We start from the raw sequence: 18947 nt of genomic DNA, 5'->3' as shown, positions 1-18947 counted from the left end.
GCTGAGTCAGATTGCTTTGGGGGCCAAGCCAAGAGTGTCTCCTAACATGGCCATTTAAGGCGTGGTGAGCTGAGAGCTGATGGGCAGCCTGGAGAAGACTGCACTCCACTGTGAGCTGGGAGCACAGGGGGTTTTCCTTTGTCCTCACATTCTCTGCCATCTGTGTAGTGCTTTGAAATCAGTGGGTGGGCAAAGGTGAATGAAGGAATTGGAGTTGTCTTGTCTTCAGTAGAAACTGCACTTGAGAGCAGCACAAGGAGTTTGTCCAGATTAAAAAATGAGTACAGAGCTGTAGGACAGTGTGTGATGTGCACATGTTTCTGCTCCAAGTCTCTGCTACAGCTGAGCTTGGCAGAGCCTAAGCCCACACATACAGTTTCACAAGTTCAAAGTGGAGCACTTTGGAGTAGTTGTTCTTTCCTTCCACATCCAGTATGAATGTTGGTTGGAGTGCTTTGGTGCAGTCAGTCACTGGTGTTGTCCCACCACCCCACTTCTCCTCCCAAACCTGCATTCCTGCACCTTCCCTGAGCTCCCTTAGCTGACCTCTGAGTGTCTCTGACCAGTGCAGTTCATCCTGGGTCCCAGCAGTGAGTAGCTAGTTCCAAAGCAGGGTGAGGAACATGCATTTCCTAAGCAGCTGAGCAAGGAGGGGATCTTTAGGCAAGGCTAACGTGGAGTGTCCCTTCCCATTGCAGCGACCGCCCCCAGAGCCAGCTGGTTTCAGACTCAGAGTCGGACATGGGCAGTGTGGAGCAGCTGGCCCTGGGCAGCACGGACACCCTTTCCAATGGACACAAGGCTGACCTGGAGGCTGCCAAGCGTCTGGCCAAGAGGCTCTACAACCTGGATGGCTTTAAAAAAGCTGATGTGGCTCGCCACCTGGGGAAGAAGTACGTGTGTGTATTTGGAAGGAATGTTCCATTCTGCAAGGAGCTCACTTGTACCCGCAGTGCACCTGCAACAGCTGCCCTTGTGGGGCACCAGGCTGGCAAGGAGCTGCTGGCAGGACCACAAAACCAGCTCCTTGCAACTGGTACATTTGTACCAGGTGTTCCCTCTAAAGGCCTTAAAACCTAGGAGATATCCAGATTTTCGTACCCTCCTACCATGATTGCATCCTGGATGCTTCAGTAAGGTGTTGGGGCATGGGGATGGCTAGCCGACCTCTCGTGGGCCCTTCCCTCTATAGCTTCTCCATTTTCTTTTATATGCCCAGTATTCCCAGTTTTATGGGAGCATGGGGTGTCTCTGTCCTTGGCATGCTTCTTGCAACCCTGGGGAGCTCCCAGCCTCCTGAACTCCACCCAACCCCTTTGTGCCTTTGGCTGTCCCCACAGCTTGGTTGATTCCATTCTCACCCTCCCCCTTCTCTATTTCAGCAACGAGTTCAGCAGGATGGTGGCAGGGGAATATCTGAAGTTCTTCGTGTTCACAGGGATGAGTCTGGATCAGGCTCTCAGGTCAGAACTGAGTGTGTGTACATGTGTGCGTGTGGTGGCCACCAGAGCAGGGTCCCACCAGACCGTGCCCTCTGCAGCTCTGCAACCACACAAAGATCTGCAGGAGCAAGCAGACCCCATGATTGCCACCTAGAGATCCTCTTACCTCTTAAATAGAAGAGGGTGATTTCCAAGATGGTCTCTCAGCCATGCAACCAAGAAAAAACACTCCTGGTCTTAACTCCTGGTCAGTGCAGTTGAATGACAATCTGGTTCACCTAGGCCTGACTTTCCAAGTCTTGACCTCAAATCCTTCTGTTGTTACACCTACCTCTTTTCCCAGTGTAGCTCCTGGGATTGGTTTTAGGTCTCTGTGATGTGCCAGCTGGATATGATGCTGTGGACTTGGAGGAGAGTCTCACAGTGGGTTTGGAGGGAGGGAAGGTTCTGCAAAACAGGGCTTCATCCAGCACACAGGAAGGTCCCAAAACCAGAAAGCACAGCTCCATTCCTGCACAGGGTTAATTGAAGAAACTGCAGTGGGCTTCATGTGCGACCAACCCTGCTGCTGCTTTTTCAGGACCTTTCTAAAAGAGCTGGCCTTGATGGGAGAGACGCAAGAGCGAGAGCGAGTGCTGGCTCATTTTTCTCAGCGCTACTACGAGTGTAATCCCAATGCCATCTCTTCAGAAGGTAAGAAACTGTACATATCTGTGGGAAGTGTGTGTCTGTGTGTGTGTGTGTGTGTGCGTTTCAGAGGAGCCTATGTGTTTGTCAGCTCAGTAATGTGCTCAGACTGAAACTAGAGAGCAGGCAGAGAGCCTATACTGATGCCTTAGAAGATAGTCCCAGTATGTCATTTCCTTCAAATGACAGATGCTCTTGGTCTGGTTGGACGATGCATAATTAGGGCTCAGGCCATTCTTAATTTTGACCTTGAGCAGATTAACACAAGAGACATACTTAGCACACTCTTCACCAGACCCCAGCTCTCAGACCCTCTGCTCAGGGAATATCTAAGTGAGGAAACTTGTGTGCCTAGCATTTGGGGAGCACATCCACTTTATACTATTTCATGTCTTCACACCACTTCTGTGGGCATTCACACAGAATGAGCCTGCTTCTGGGTCTGCTCTGGGCTGGCTCTGGGACTGGTGAGGTTTGGACTGCCTGGCTGGCAGACGCTGTGTCAGTCCTACCTTGCCATGCTAGGAGCTCTGCAGGATTGGCTACAACATCACTACCTAGCTATAGGGGCAGCAAGCTTGGAAAGGAATTTGTATGCTCAGGTTTGGAACCAGCCGACTTACCTACAGGCTGTCAGCACTGCAGTGACTGCTGTATCCCCTTGTATCCAGTGCTGTCTTGGAGGCTCAGAGACCCCATAGCCTTCCTAAGATGCTGAGGCACTGGAGCACCAGCTGCAGGGCTGGGCTGGGGGCTCTAATTCCTGTCCTCTGCTTGTGCTGCAGATGGAGCCCACACCCTCACGTGCGCCCTGATGCTGCTAAACACCGATCTGCATGGACATGTAAGTTACCACTGCCATTGCTCCAGTCTGTCCCCTGTCTGACCTCACCACCCTGAAACTGTAGGTGCTCAGGGAAGAGTGAGGACAGTGCCACACAAGCAAGAGGCATGGGACCCTGGGACCCTAAGGGCTTGCCATCCTTAATGTGTTTGCTGAGAAGAAGCGAGAAAGGCTAAATCAGAGCAGGGGCTAATGAAGGAGAGAGTGGGGCTTTGAAGGAGACTTGCTGAGCTGAAAGATGTAGAGGTGGAATGAGGAGAGAAAAGAAAACTGAACAGGAAAAGGAGAGAATAAGACTCCAAAACCAGCTGCCTTTGGGAGCAGGGAGCACACAGTTTTGAAAAAAGAGGCTATTTAAAACTCCTGGAGTGTCTGCAAAGCCAGCAGCTTCCCCATACCTGGAAGCAGCCTTCCACAAGGACCTGTCTGGTCCTTCACCCCTCTGCAGAGATAGGGTGTTTGTTCCTGGGCCGTGGGACCTGCTTCAGCCAGCAGTGACCTCTGTCCCAAAGGTAATCCTGATGTTTCTCTCCCCCTGACTCCCCCAGAACATTGGGAAGAGAATGTCCTGCTCTGACTTCATTGGCAACTTGGAGGGACTCAATGGAGGCACTGACTTCCCCAAGGAGCTGCTCAAGGTAAATTTGGTTGTTCTCTGTGGCTGGCCAAGCAGCAGGAGCAGAAGTAAGAGCTTTGGGCTGGATCTCATGAGATGCTATGAATGCAAGATGCATTTACATGCAAGAACAGTGATGATCCCTGAACCTGCAGTTGTGTACCTGCCTCGCTGAGGGGAACATGGGCTGCTCCATTTCCCCAGCAGGACATTGGAACTTTGCCTGGGGGTCTAATTCCCTCATTGCTCTTGTTGTGCCTGTATTGCCGGCAAGGGAGCACAGGTGGGGCAGCTTACTAGGGCTGGTTTGCCCAGCTGCAGCCAGAGGCTTCCTGGCATTGGTTCTGTGGTACTCAGCCCTTTCCGACTCCCTGAAGCACTGGGACCCAAAATTTTGGCCAGGCCCCAGGACTGGAGCCATCTCTGGTGGCAGAGGTGACATAGGCAAGGCATCACGATGGGGAGAGTGGGCTGGAGGTTAAAGCCTCAGAGCTGGGAACTCACCGCACTGATGGGACTGGGGGACTCCTGCCTTTTCCCTGCCTGACCCAGTTCCTAGAGGGGCTTGGTCAGGGAGAGCAGTCTTCAGCAAGCACCTCTGGCCTTGGACTGCTGCACTTTTCTGGCATTGCCTGCTCTCAGGAGGATTTTCTGAGCTGCTCTCTCCCTGTCTCAGACCCTGGGAATAGGCTTAGCTCCCATGGGGTCTGCCGGGCAGAAACTGCTGCTGTTGGTAAAGCGCTGCAGTTGGCCAATACTTGCGATGTGGAAGATGGGCTCCCACAGGGTGCTGGAGCCACAGTGGGGGGGAGGTGGTTGATGAAAAAAGGCAACAGAGGATGAAAAGCTGAGCTCCCTTTTCAGCCTTTGTGAGTCTATTCCTGGTTGTGTCGCTCACCCCATCATTAAGGGGTTACCAGCAGTTCTCAATAGGGCTGTCCTCCCTCTCAGCCCACACTTCGCCAGTAAAAGGAGTTATTCAGGAAAAATTCTCCTCTAATTTTAAACCCAGCTCCAGAAAAGACTTTAAGCACACAAAATGGATGGGAATCTATGAAACGTGAACCCTGACCCTTCAGTGCTGCTACACCTTGGAGTATCTGAGCTTCACAGACTTCTTGGTGTGCCCCCTTTGCATCCCTCACTGCCCCATGGCTGGGTGCCCACACTTGAGGCGTTGCCCTGTTAAACTTAGCCCCTCAGAACACCAGCAGTTCAAACACATCAGATGCAAAGTTACCACATCAGATCCCAGACAGGGGGGGAAATAGGAAGTGCCCTGAAGCTACAGGCTGTCTCTCACAGACAGGGGCCAAGACCTTTGCTGGGTGTAAGGAAGTGGAAGAAGGCTGCAGTGCTGCCGCACAGCCCTGCACAGCTCTGCTGGCAGCCCAGCAGCTGGGAGGCTGCTCTGCTAAAAATGGCCTGCTCCCTCTGCAGCTGCGGTGCTTCCCACCGCCGCTTTTCAGCCGCCTCTGTACAGGAGCCATGCTGGGGAGGGGGAGTGAAAGACCGTGTGAGGAACCTCAGACAGGGCAGGCTGCAGCTCTTCTGAAGCACCTGAAGCACCACTCCACTTTGGAAACCCGCTGCCCGTGCAAGGCAGAGTAGGTTTCTGGGGCAGGTGAGATGGAGAAAGTGCTGTTGGCTTGTGCTGGGAGAAGAACTGGCAAGGGAATCTTGGGCAGTCTTAGCCAGCTCATCCAGAGAAGACACTCTTTCCGTTCTGCCCCCACGTTTGGCTGCTTGATGCTTTGTGGTCCCTGCACAGGCTCAGGGGCAGACAAATGGAGAAAGGCTCTCCTGCTGCCCTCCCTGAGTCAGCCTGCATTAGCAGGCTGCTGTTACCCCGAGCAGGATGCTTCCTCCTTGGCAGACCTGGCTGGCAGGCTGTGCCTGGGGACTGAGGCTCCTGTGCAAGCGTGCTGCACAGCTGGCTGGCTAATTTTAGCATTCCAGAAGCACACACATTTCCTAAGGGTAAGAGGAGGGGAAGGCAGGCTTCACAGGAACTTCCCAAAGCTGTAGGCTGGGTCTTGGGAAGCTCCAGCACCATAGAAGACAGGTCCTGGGGGCTCTTCCAAGCTTGCCTGGGCGGATAGCACAGCCTGCTACCCCATGGAGGTGGAGGGCTGGAGGTGGCTCTCACCCAGAGCACTCACTACCTGGGAACTGGGGCAGCAGAGCAGGACCTAGATGGCTGCAGGGGCACAAGGCCACCATCCCCTGTGACTCTGGGATAGCATCAAGAATAGACCCACAGGGAGCCAGAGCACTCCCCTCATCTCTGGCTGCAGGGAGTCCCAAGATAAATGCAGCATGATGCCTGAGAGCATGTGGCAGCTTGAGTCAGACGAGAACTTTATCTGCTACTAGATAATATGTGTAAACAGTCCCATTTTTATGCAGAAGCAATGAAAACACTTGAAGAGCTTTCACAGCAGAGCATCACATCCCCCTCACCACCAGTGCCTCACTGTGCCCTGCACAGCACTGCTGCTGGAACTAAGCAGTGCTGCTGGAAACCCTTTCCTCTGTCTCTGAAAGCTCCCCTGGAGCTGCAGGCAGGGCTCTACAGGCAGGGCTGCCCAGCTCTCTAGCTGAGATGTCCCCCTGATCAGGCATGAAGCCATGCCAGGGATATATAAGGATCCATATAATGCTGTGCCCAAAGATGCCCACATCTGCAGCTTGGATCTGAACTCCTGAGGCCATATGACAGCAGCTGCCCATGCAACAAGGAGGGAGGTGGAAGCTGGACATCCTGGAGATGGTGATATTTTGGTTAGCTCTTGAAATGCTGCTTTTCTTTTGACAGTGTTATTCCAGCCCAGGCCCCCCGGGATTTCACTCACCGTTGCTGATTTTCTGTTACGTTTCAGATGTGGATTTGACCTTTATGTGATTGATCACTTTGTGGATGCTTAGCTTGTCCCCATCTTCCTTAGTCTTTTAGCTTAATCTTTTGCTTTACTGACTGGCAGAAACAAAAGCAGGGCCAAATTGGACCCCATTTCTCACCAGCACTGCTTAGCAATTGCAGGAATGAGCCAAATCTGTGCTGCCTGCCAGCCTAGGAGACCAGAGCACGTCACAGATGTTAATGAATTAAGCCTGACAATGCAGTCGGGTCCTCGGGGGAGGAAGGTAGGATGGGCCTCCACCTTCCAGCTTGGAGGCACAACAGCAGGGCTCAGACGCTCAGAGTGCTGGGTAAGTGATTAGCAATGTGGGAAGAAAGCCCTGGCTCCCACCTCTGAGCTATAATCACAGGAACGCTTGCTCAGTCTAATCCCCTGGGCTATTTTTTTTTTTTTTTTTTGCCTGTTTCCCCTGAGAACAATAGGATGCCCTGCCCCTGTCTCCTCTGGCTCGCCCAGGCCTTAGGGGCAGCCCAGTACTGTCTGATGTGCCAGACATCCATGCCCCCTCCGTCACAAGTTGTGTCAAAATGATCACTATGCCAAACAGGACAGAGTGGAAAATTTCCCCCTCTCCACTGGCTGCATCTCCTGCTCAGTCAAGCCTAACTAAATTACGTATCGATCCTTGTGCTTTCTGCAAGGATGCCCAGCTCTTTGCTTCTTCACAGGATCAACTGCCTGAAGCATCTTTGTCCTGCCCTTAACCAGCTGGGTGCCTGACCTGGGAGGGACAGGCAAGAGGCTTAAGTCTCTCATCTTAAGTGGGGTGGGCACTGAAGATGGAAAGTCTGAGCACATCTCCACTGGGCCCATCTCCTAATGGCCCTGTGTGGGCCGAGCTGCAGCAGCAGCTCTGAAGCCTGCCCAGCTGGAACACAGTGGAGGTGCCACCTGGCCCCTGAAACTCGAGAGGTGTCAGCACGGCGGCCCCCCAGGAAGGTACAGCCACCTGCTCCCAGTCTCCTCGGAAAGGAGGCAGGGACGGCGCGGTGGTGCACCGGAGGCAGCTCGGGCAGCTCGTGCGGGCGCACGGTCAGAGCCGCCGTCCCGGCGGGCGGGATGCCCACCCCGGCGGGCGGGATGCCCACCCCGGCGGGCGGCGCGGGCCGCCATTGGCTGCGGCGGGCGGGGCGGGGCCGCCCCGCCTCTGCCGGGAGCCGCGCCGAGCCCGGCCCGGCCGCCCCGCTTCAACAGGCGGCGGCGGCAGCGCGGCCGCGGCAGGCAGGGCAGGGCACGGCAGGGCAGGGCAGGGCCGCCGGGCTCCGCGCCGGGCGCCCCGCCGCCCCCCCGCCGCCGCCGGCAGGATGATCGGCGTCAACAGCATCAACAGCAGCGCGGGGCGCATGCGGTCCCGCTCCATGTGCTCGGTGCGCTACGGGCGCAACTACCGCGGCGTGGAGACCTTCTGCTACGGCTGGCCCCAGCGCTCCCGCACCCTCAAGCCGGTGCTCTACACCGACCTGGTAGTCAGCCGCATCCAGAGCCGCCGTAAGAAGAAGCCGGTAAGCGGCGGGTCGGGGGAGCGGGGAGCGCCGCGGGGGGATGCGCAGCGCCCTGCGCCCCGGCGGGGACATGGGCGGGTGAACATGCCCGGACCGTCGCCGTCCCACCCGCTGCAAGAGCCTCAGCCCTGCTACGGATGTAGCGAGCCGCCAGCCCCATCTCTGTCTCCTGTCTGCTTTCTGCGGAGCTGGGTCTCTGCCATGCCCCCTCCGCCCGAGGGTCCCCGTCCTCAAACCTGGATTTCTCCCCCCACGCTATCCCAGCCCGATCACGGGAGTGGCGGGAGCGCGGCAAGACCTGGGTGACATTGCGCCGCTTACAGTGGTCTGGCAGCAGTGCTTGCTCGAAAACACCGCTGCGAGAGGAATCCAGGACAGAGCCGTACCGCTGGGACCTGCCCTACGGCTTAGCATAAGTGACAGGCTCTGCGGGCTCTCTGCCAAGGGCTGCTCTGCGCCGTGCCCTGGCCAGCCCAGCCAGGGCACACTGGCACCCACCTGAGCATCGGGGAGAGCCGCAAGGCAACGCGGAGGGGTAACGCCGCAGCCCCGGCTCCCACCCGAGCAGAGTTTGAGAGGAAGGAGCGGCTGGACAAAAAAAGGGCTTTTTACTGCCAGGAGCTTGCTCGCTGTGAGCCGTCATCGTTAACCGTTTTGGAGGTGTTAGGCTGGTGCTCATCGGTCCTGGGTGGGAAGAAGCGAACAGGCTGTCTCTGGGCGCGTCGTGCCTCGGTCGGGTGCCTGCCTCGGGTGTAGCAGCGGGAGGAGAACGCTCACCAGCCCCCTCCTCGCAGGCAGGCTGGGGCAGAACAGTCAGGGTTACGCCAGAGCTACTTGGGCTGCCCCCGTGGACAAAACCAGCCCGGTGGGGCCATCGGGGCCGTGCCAAGCCGCGGTGTTGTCATAGCGCAGTACGGTCTGGGGGCAGCATTAAGTTGTGACGCACTCGGATGGAAAGATGCAGTTGCGAGATGCTCGGTCGCTGCTTCCCGCGCCGTGGGGCTGCTCTGGGAAGGGTCTGTTGTCCTGGGGGTGATAGTTGCCTGGGCAAGGAGCGGTTTAAATATTTTGAAATAGGCTGATGCATCTTACAATGTTACTGAGTCAAAACTGTGGGGCTGGGATGGGTAGCTGTCACCTGCTGCCACCCATGACTGCAGCAGGGTGGAAGGTGATGTACTGGACATCGTCTCCGTGACAGCACCTTCTACGGGAAAAAAAGTCTGTCCCCAAGTTAGTCTGCTCTGTGTGCACACAGGAGCCCCTCTGCAGCAGAGGACAGGGAGGGAGATGACGGTATATGCAGTAGGGCTGGTATGTGCCAGGTGATGAGTTGCTCTTGAGCATGGGTTGTGCATCCAGTGGAGGTGCAGGAGGTGTGGGGTGCGGTAGGGGTGCGGTGTGGAACCAGCCAAAGTGAATTAGGGACCCGACATAGGTACAGTTCCATCTGACATACAGCCTTGATCTGACCCTACTGTTCGGATCAGTGCAGCTGCAAGCCTGGAGGACCTCACAGAGCTTTGTGGCTGGGTGTAGCAAAGATATTTTGCTAAGAAAAAGTTGGGGACAGCCGGCAATTGAGCTTTCATATTTAAATGCTGTCAGTCAGAGAGGGAGGTAGAATGACAGGGAGGGTGCTTGGTGGCTGTGAAGTCTGTCTTGAATGCCATGAACCCATGGCTTGTCACAGGGTTGACAAAGAGGAAGGGGAGCCTTGATATGCACCTTGGTGCATGGAGAGCTGAGCATTGTGTTTAGTAGAGGAACTAGCAGACTGGAAAGGGGATGTTTCCACAAGGTTATGATGCATAAAAGAATCCGGATGCTGAAATCACTGCCTCAACCTTCATCTGTTACTTGAGTGCTGAGCTACAGCCCTCAGTGCAATCCCATGCCAAAGCTGTGTTCAGGCTAGCTTGTTGCTCAGCTCCACAGACCATCACTGGATCTTGTCTCTGGTCTGATCTGAGCTGAGGAGCTGAAGGCAGGCGTCTTCTCCCTACCATGCTTACGTAGGCTGTCCCCAGCATGGCTGGGCGAGAACATCAGAGCCACCTACCTCTTGCCAATGCAGCCCCTCAACTGTCCTTGAGATGTTTGGTAGAGCAGGACACACAGACAGCCTCTCAGCCTGCTTTTGAGAGGAAAAGCACCAAAGAAAGATGTTGATTCAGTTAGAAATCCCCTAGAGACATTCCTAGGTCTCTTAAGCGTTGCGCATGTCTAGGGCAGAGCTGGCTGATTGGCCTGGCATGCTGCAACAGTGAGCTCATAAGCCAGTGATGGCAAAAAACCCCAAACAGCCTTGGGGTCATCATCCATAGTGGCATGTGGCCAGTGCCCAGATTTCTCTTGGGTAGTACTTGCAAGCTCAGAATGCCAAAGACTTGCTGTACTTTCAGCCCAGGGGAAATGAATCTATGGAGCAAAGAGAGTCTAGAGAGAGACCTGACCTGCTGAGTGATGAATCTGGTGTCTCTGGTCTCTGCTGACGTGGTTGTGAGTTAGGCTTTAGGAACCTACGTCACCTGCACTTCCCCAGCAGAAACAATCTATGCACCAGAATTTTGTGGACTGACAGGCAGTGGCTCTGCTACAGGATCAGAACAGCAGGGTGGGCTTTGTGGCTGGAATGCATCTCCTCAGCTAGGACTTGGGCTGAGTCCACCAGCTTTGTACCTGAGATTGGTTTTGGTTTGGGCTGGTGTTTGGCCAAGCAGAATTTTGGCAGGTTTTAAGTGTCATTGTAAAGCTTTGTGTTGCCTTCTCAATCACACAGTTTTCCTGTTTGCCTCTCACTGTCCCCTTGGACAGGAGTGTTGAACAGCCCCTGCTTCCTGTCTCTGAGGTGGTACTTGGCAGCCCCTGCTGGTAATGGGCTTGGTGTGATGCTCTTGGGGCTTGTAGCAGGGCAGCTGGAGCCTTTTGAAGCCATAAGGCAGTTCAGCCTTTGAAGTATTCAGCCAGAGTCCCAGGGCCCAGGTTTTTGTAACACAGTACTCTGCCAGGCTGTTATCCAGCACCGTGCCTTCCCAAATTACTCCTTGAGCATCTTCTATTGGCTCATTCACTCATCATTTAGCAGCAATTCTCCTGCAAGCCTTGCACAGGGCTGGAGTCCTCTTCAGCCCTCCAAAATCTCTGCTCAGCTGTCTCATATCTCACTTCCTTGGGGCAGGGAGTTGACGCTTCTATGTATCACCAATGAGCCAGATGGAAGCCAAGCCACGTGTGCCATTCTGCCCGCTCTTTCTGAGGTGCTTTTCTGCTGTCTCCAGTGCCCAGTACTCTGTTCCATTTTTTTTTAGTCTCCTTTTTGTGTCTGTTGGCTCTCAGTATTTTTGAGCTGCATCCCTGGCAGTAAGATCCCTTCCCTTCTGTTTCCCGCAGTGACTCCTTATCATCTACATTGCTCTGAGATTCTGCTTCTCCCCCTGCTCTGCTCCCAGATTATGTTCTGCAGGGCTTTGGATTGCTTTTTCCCTCCCAGATTCTTTTCTAAATCTCTTTGCTCCTCTGACTGCCTTGCTGCCAGCCCACTGGTGGGTACCTCCTGCTCACAAGTTAGCATCCTGCCCCTCTGGCACTGGGACTGCATGAATGGGTGTGGAATCAAATCTCTCAGGCTCTGAGGCCATTACCTCTTTATAGGTCTCCTGTCTTCCCAGGAGAGAACTGAACCCTACTTTCTGCCTGCTAGATTGAGACGATCCTTTCCTCCTCTGAGAAACAAGCATTTCCCCAACGGGCAGGTGTGGAAGGAGCTGGGTTCCCGCTCCATCCTGGCTGCTGCGCCTCTTGGGAGTGATGGATGTGCCTTCCCCAGACAGCTCTGGGGCCTGTCTGCTGGCCAGTGTTCCCGGGCCCCTGCACGCCTCCAGCTGTACTTTCTCAGCCACCAGCAAGATTTCTCAGCAGCAGTCTCCGGCCCAGTGATGGATGTTGACAGCTGCATGAACAGCCTGTGCAAGACTCGATTATTTTCCTTCAAGGATGATGCCTTCCAGATCTTGCTCTAAGCCCTCTGTGAGCACTGTATTGAAACCCTCTCTGGAGCCCCCCTGACTGCAGAGCTGTGCTGAGCACTGCTGGCTTGCACCCAGCTCAAACTGGACAAACACTTGGGAGTGGGGCCCTGGAGTAGTCTGCTGCAGGCAGGCTTAGCTTGTTCCTGTGCAGAAATACAGGCAGCAGACCTTGCCTTGCTCAGATGAGTGTTGTTTGGGTCTCCAAGAAGGGAGAAGTGTTTGGAGGTGCTGAGGAGGGGGTAGAGACAGGCCACAGCCACTCCAAGCTCCTGCCTTGACCAGCTGAGAGGACAAGGTCCTCTGAGAGCTTCATAAAGGACAGCATGCCAGAGTCTCTGCCAGTGCAGGCCAGCAGTGCTGAAGTCTCTCACAAAGTGTGCTCCTGTGGGAGCAATGCATTGCTGGGGAGTGCTGGGTGCTGCCATGAGCTGCTCTCTGCCAGCCTAGGGTGAGTGGCTGACTGCAGTGAAGTTGTTGACTGTGGTGTCTTGTGGCATGGAGCTTCTGGAGGCCCTGGAGCAGGAACTCAGGTTCCACTGAGCAGGGTGAAGGCATGCACCAAAGAAGTCTATGCCAAAAGCTTGCTCTCTGTGACTTCAGGCCTCCTGAAGGCTGTCATATTTGCCAACCTGGAACACCTTGGAATAGGGAGAAACAGCTCTCCCAAGCCCTTGGAAATGTTAGGTATGCCTCACCATTATGCAGCTAACACAGTGGCACTGTCACAGGCAGGTAGAGACAAAGGGTAGGAGAGGGCAAAATGCCAGGGCTATCCCCAGTGTTTCTTTGGGGTGTTGGGGGAGTTTGCAGATCCCATAGTCCCCAGGATGAGGTGTCTGTTAGCCTAGCCAGGACAGAGCTGGGCTAGAACAAACTGACACGGGGTTGCCTTAACCTCCAGAGTCCCTGAGCCAGTCTGGTGTGCCTCCTCTGTCCCTCGGAGCAGACCCCCAGCCTGACACCGATGTCCTGCTGACGCCCCACTCTTCTCTCTGCAGGCACTGTATGGCTCCATCAAGAATGAGAAGCTGCAGTGGGCCATGTAAGTACCCCTGCGGGGGATGCTGCTGCATGGCATGGGGTGGGCAGGGAATCCACCTAGCTCCAGAGGCTGCACAAACCACGATGCTGCAAGGCAGGTGCCTCTGTGAGGATGAGGGAAGGAGAGGGAGCTTGGGATGGGCTCGGCTGGGGTGCAGACAATGTAGCCCTGGCTGCCCTCACTGCCATGGGGCCCCTTCTCCAGCCTGCTCGGGGAAAGCCACCTGAGGCTGGCTTCTTGCAGCTTTAGCCTGGGTTTGTGCCTTGGTGGCTGCACCCGGGGTGGGAATAGACAGGTTCTGGAGGTGCTGTGGCTGTGCCAGGGCCCCACAGGGTGCCTGCACCCTCGCCCACAGCTGCCATCTCCAGCAGCAGGAGCAGCAGCGCCTGCGCTGCAGGGATTAATCAGCCTGGTGCTACCCAGCGCTGAGCGATGCACTCGACCGCTGCCATGGAGACGCCGGCAGATGCTGAGGGGTTTAATTAGCAGCAAGCAGCTGAGGGAGTGGGGGGGCAGCAGCTCTGGGCTCCCACATCTTCCTGCGGTTGGGGGGAGCAGCACTGGTACAACCTGCCCATAGTGAGGGGCTGTGACCCAGTGGGAGCAGGCTGCCTACATCCTGCCCCAAAAAAGGTTTTTCACTTTCTGAGGCAGGCAGAGGTCCCACCCTGAATCAGCAGCAAAAGCCCAATGCCTTGTCTTTCAAGGGACCAGTCAGCACCTCAGCTGTCTAGAGAGACAGGTGTGCACAGGCATGCTAGGTTTGGGATGCCCACCAGTACTGATGGAAGACTGCTCATCCTGGCCTGCTGCTCCTGGCTTCCCTTTCAGAAGCTGGGCCTAAAAGTGGCACTGACCACTGGGGAACTTAGTATTTGCTGTCCCAGAAAGGAAACAAACTCTTTCCCCACCCAAATCTGATTGGCAGAGATGAAGAGGAGCTGAGAAAGTCCCTCTCGGAGCTGGCAGATCCCAACCCAAAGTCCATCAAGCGCATCAGCAGCTGCAGTAACCCCTTTCTGGACTTTTCCCAGGATGCCAGCATTGCCACTTACAAGCATGGGCTGTTAGTCCGCAAGATCCACGCTGATCCTGACTGCAAGAAAAGTAGGTGCCTGGGGAGCCCGTGAGGAGCAGCTGGGGAAAGAGGGCACCAATGAACTCCAGAACCAAACGGGAAGCAGGGCAAGAGTCACTATGTGACGTCCATCTGCAGCTTTATGCCAGCCTCCAGCATCAGTGCCCTGTCTGTGTGGCTGTGCCAGGCATAATTCAGTCCTCAGGCTGAGGAGCTGGAAAGCCTCTCCCTTCCCATAGCACTGGGAATGGGGCACACAGGGTGCTGGGGTGGGGTCTCTGAGGGTTGCAACCCTGCTGCAGGATTGCGTGGATGAAGGGAAGGCTCCTGTGGTGTGATAGACAAGGCACACAGCAGGCTGCAGCTGGTTGGGCACTGCCAGGCACGTTCACCGTATTCCCCATAAAATCCCTCCTAAGCCCTGGCTGTCTTAATGCTGCCTAGATGTGATTAGATGCAGCTGCCCTTCAAAGGCAGCCTTACCTGGCAGGCAGCACTGCCTTGTCGCCATGCCCGAGCACGGAGGCAGTGGTGCAGCCGAGCACAAGCAGCGAGGCGGGGGGCACAGGGGCGCAGGGGGAGCGCAGCACAGCGCTGGCCCCGGGAGGCAGCGGCGGCCCCCTGCCAGCAGCACCATCTGCCAGCCACGCGGCCTGCACGGGCTCAGGTGCGCGGGGACCGTCCTGGCCTGCTGCCCGTCCCGGGGGTGGGGTGACGTGCGTCGAGGCAGGGCTGGCTGGAAGAGGGTGCGGGGTAGCTTTCCCCCCTAGCTCAATTCTGACACCGATGTCTGAGCTGCTCTCTCCTCCCTGGCAGCACCCCGAGGGAAGCGCGGCTGGAAGCCCTTCCACGCCATCCTGAAGGGAATGATTCTCTACCTGCAGAAGGTAGGCAGCAAGGTCACCCGCGTCCGCACCAGGGAGGGGGATTGTCCCCAGTCCAGAGAGACAGCAGTCTCCACAGCAGTGAGAGAGGACCTGCAGCGCAACGGCATTGCAAAGCCTCACCTAAGCAGACTCAGCACCCTGCATGCCTGAGCTGTTGCTTGGGGAGCTGGTGGCATCCCTGTTTCCAGGGTGCTTGGGTACAGCTTGGGCAGTGAAAGGCATTGCTAATTGAGAGCACTGTGTGCAGGGGGCTTGGCTGGGAAGAGAGGGGCACCAGGTCTTTTCCCCTGACTGGAGGGTTGGGCTGCACATCCAGTTCCCTTCTGGCACACACACAGGGAACTGGGGGCAGTGGGGAACAGCCCCCTGCGCTGTTGCCAAGCCCATGTGCCTGGGTTGTGCAGCCTCTCTCCAGGGGTGTAGCATGAGCTGGAAGCAGAGTCCACAGCTGCCTGGTGAAGGGTGATCTCCAAGCCCTGCCACAGCCAGCAGTTCCTGAAACCTCATAGAGCTGACTCATGGTGGGGTGCATCCCTAAGCTGGCTCTGAAACACCCCATGATTTGCAGGAGGAGTATAAGCCAGGGAAAGCACTGGCAGAAGAGGAACTGAAGAATGCTATTAGCATCCACCATTCGCTTGCCACACGGGCATCTGACTACAGCAAGCGACCCAACGTCTTCTACCTCAGGACAGCTGACTGGAGGGTCTTCCTTTTCCAAGCACAGTGAGTCCTTCAGGATCCCTGGCTGGGCCCCACTCTGGGCCACAGGAGCTCCCCTGACTTGAGTCTAGGGTGGGATGGGGCTTAGGGCCACCTTGTTCTCCCCTGTCCTGGCCCTTAATGGAAAGAGAGGGACGTGGTGTCAATGCTGAGCTTTGCCCAGCTCCTCTTTTTTCCTACCCTGCTGGGCTCAGGTTAGCTGTGGGTAGAGTCCAGGTGTCATGGCTGGCCAGGGCCAGGCCTGGGGCACTCACTCAGACCTTGTCTGCGGAGGAGAACCCTTTGTCTTTGACAAAGATAGCCCATCTGTATTTTGGGCTTTTCTCAGGAACCCCGAACAGATGCACTCATGGATCACGCGCATCAACGTGGTGGCAGCCATGTTCTCTGCACCCCCCTTCCCCGCAGCCATCGGCTCCCAGAAGAAGTTCAGCCGCCCGCTGCTGCCCAGCTCCTGCACCAGGCTGTCTCAGGTGGGCCACAGTGTGGGGGCAATGGTGAGCCTGGGACAAAGCCCTGGATTTGCCAGTGGCACATGCCCCTGTGGAGGGATCTGTGTGGTGCCATGCGCCCAGCTGCCTTCGCAGTGAGGTGAAGGGCCAAGGAGGAAACAGAGAAAAGGGGTACTGAGACTGGGAGCAGACAGTGAGGTCTTGTTCCTGGCAGTGGGGCTGGAGTCAGGTGATGGTCAGGCCATGTTGGAGAAAGTGGTCCCACATCATAGCCTGCAAGGTCCTGCCAGGGACCTTGAAAGGCAACTGACTGGGGGGATTAGCTGGCACTCATGCATACCAGGGCAGTTATTCATAGAGCAGAAAGGATTTAAAAAAAAAACCACCAGCCTAGTTTCAGAGGGATTAAATTCTGCTTTAAGACTGCAGTCAGCCCCTCTTATGAGGTGACAGCAGATTGCCCCCAAGAACCTGTGATTTTGCCTGCTATTAAAAAAAAAAGAAAAATCAAACCTAGCAGCAGAAGCTGAGATCCTGGCTGCTCCTAGAAGGGGAAAAACCTGTTCTGTCCCTGGCCATTTCACACTACCAGGGAGACAGAGCAGGGCACTGACATGGTGCCACCCTTCCCCAGGAGGAGCAGGTGAAGAACCATGAGACCAAGTTCAAGACAATGTCAGCGGAGCTGCTGGAGCATCGCTCCTCATTGCCTGAGAAGAAGGTGAAAGGCAAGGAGTACGAGGAGCTAAAGCAGAAGGAAGAGTACCTGGAATTTGAGGTGAGCTGGAAAATGTCCCCCTCTGCCCTCAGGCGCTCTGTCCTCAGGCCCTCTGTCCTCAGGCCCTCTGTCCCTATCCGTTTGGCCATCCTCAGTGATGGGACCAACCCATCCCATCCGCTGAATTACACTGCCACTGCCGTGGTCTAGGACCACGAGCATTCCTCTGCCCCAGGATGCTGGCTGGGTTGGAGGGACCATGAGCATCCCCCCATGCAGGGATGCTGGTCATAGGACAGTACCCAGCTTGCCAACCTCTCTCTCTGCTGCACTATGCTCCTCAGAAATCCCGCTACGGCACCTATGCCATGCTGCTGCGGGCCAAGCTGAAGGCTGGCTCCGAGGACCTGGCAGCATTTGAGTCCACCCTGTTTGACACAGCGGGTGGGGAGGACGATGGCCTGAAAAAGTCCCACTCCAGCCCCTCACTCAACGCAGAGCCCTCCAGCACAACCACCAAGGTGAAGCGCAACGTCTCGGAGCGCACCGGCCGCCAGCCCCCTGGCCACCCCCAGAAATCCTAAGTGTGGGGTCTCAGCTGCCTGCACCGCAGCTCTGTTCCCGTTCCCCCGGCACGGGGGCGGAGGCCGTGTGCCTGCCCAGACCCTGCATGTGTCCGTCTGTCTGCGGCATGGACTGGAGGGGTGACAGCCCTTCTGCAGCTGCCAGCACCAGCCATGCAGGGCCATGGCCCCTCCACCGGAGACAGTGGCAGAGCAGGACAGTCCCCAGTCCTTGTCTGCAGGAGCTGCCTGGCCCCATCGGACTTGTTCCTGCCCCTCCTTGTTCTGCACTTGGCTGCAGGACCTACTCTTGCTGCCCTGGGGAGAGGGAGCAACTGAAACCTACTTGCTGGGCTCAATTTGTCAATGGCTTAAAAAAAAAAAGACAAATGCAGCAAAACAAAGCCAGCGGCCGCTTCTCCAGTTCCATTGTGCCATGGGGGTAGATGGGAGAGGGCCAGCCCTAGACTGTCCCCTCTCCTAGGGCTGGTGGCCAGGGAAGCCAGGGCAACAGCACCTGGTCCCTTCCCTGCCACCTCAGTCACCTCTGCACCCTCCCTGCTTTCTTACAACTTTTGAACAGTTTTTGTGATACAGTTTTGCACTTTTTAGTACCAGATCAAGCTGACTACCAGGAAGGGGTTTTTTTGGGGCTACTTTTGATGCTTTTTGGGAACTGTTTAAAAAAAACAAAATCATAAACCCAGCCATATCTTGTAGGCACTCTGGGGGAAAGAGGTTTTTAAAAGGACTCGGGGTGATCCAGCTCCCCACACCCCTGCCCTACAGCAAGCTGAGCGTGGGCTACTGTGTGTACTGCTGCTGCCAGCTCCCCAGCTCCACTTCAGTACCAGCAACCCTTTGGGGAGATAGCCCTGTGGCTACCAGTACCAAGGAGGCAGTGTTGAGATGGCAGCACCCATTGCTGCATGTGTGGCTGCACAGGAGGCTGATGCACTGGTGCTTTATGACCCCCATTTTCCACCCCCCACTGCTGGCAGCTTGGACTGGCCCTGTTTGCAGCAACCTGGGTGTGAGCATCGTACCCAGGGCATGGTGGGTAGCAGTGTGGAGTGGTGACCCCTGGAGCCAGGGTTGATACGGGGGTACCCCTGCCCTGCGGGTCCAGTAAAGGCTGGAGCCAGCTTTTCTTCCCATCTCTTTTCCAATGCATGTCTGGGGCCTCAGAGGCTACCAGCAAAGCCTGGTCTGTAGTGCTGCAGTCCTCATGCTGCAGCAGCACTGGTGCAGCCCCTTCCTCAGCAACAGGCTCCCTCCTTGCCGAGGTGAGGGGCAGGCTGGGGCAGCCCTCACTACTCCAGAGTGGGCTGAAGGATGCTTGTCTAGAGCAAGGTGCAAGTGATGGAGCATGGTTGCAGGATTGTCCAAAAAGGGGTCCAGGCACAGTGAAGGGCTGTGACCAGGGGCTGGCACACAC

General features: G+C 56.1%; 1 protein-coding gene across 1 annotated transcript in view; it reads left to right on the top strand.

The window, feature by feature from the left end:
- PSD (pleckstrin and Sec7 domain containing) overlaps nucleotides 1-17917 on the top strand; it is a 35991-nt gene extending 18074 nt beyond the window's left edge. The window contains exons 6-17 of the mRNA XM_085582462.1: nucleotides 699-893; nucleotides 1383-1463; nucleotides 2023-2135; nucleotides 2915-2973; nucleotides 3522-3611; nucleotides 13045-13088; nucleotides 14017-14195; nucleotides 14983-15053; nucleotides 15622-15779; nucleotides 16105-16249; nucleotides 16863-17006; nucleotides 17291-17917. Of these exons, the coding sequence (XP_085438588.1) occupies nucleotides 699-893; nucleotides 1383-1463; nucleotides 2023-2135; nucleotides 2915-2973; nucleotides 3522-3611; nucleotides 13045-13088; nucleotides 14017-14195; nucleotides 14983-15053; nucleotides 15622-15779; nucleotides 16105-16249; nucleotides 16863-17006; nucleotides 17291-17530 (1519 nt within the window). The 3' untranslated portion in view covers nucleotides 17531-17917. The remainder of the gene's footprint in view (nucleotides 1-698; nucleotides 894-1382; nucleotides 1464-2022; nucleotides 2136-2914; nucleotides 2974-3521; nucleotides 3612-13044; nucleotides 13089-14016; nucleotides 14196-14982; nucleotides 15054-15621; nucleotides 15780-16104; nucleotides 16250-16862; nucleotides 17007-17290) is intronic.
- The last annotated feature ends 1030 nt before the right edge of the window (nucleotides 17918-18947 follow it).

The sequence above is a fragment of the Lonchura striata genome, chromosome 6 (genome assembly GCF_050655825.1).
Source record: "Lonchura striata isolate lonStrDom1 chromosome 6, ASM5065582v1, whole genome shotgun sequence".
Lineage (NCBI taxonomy): Eukaryota > Metazoa > Chordata > Aves > Passeriformes > Estrildidae > Lonchura > Lonchura striata.
This window is presented reverse-complemented; position numbering and strand designations above follow the sequence as displayed.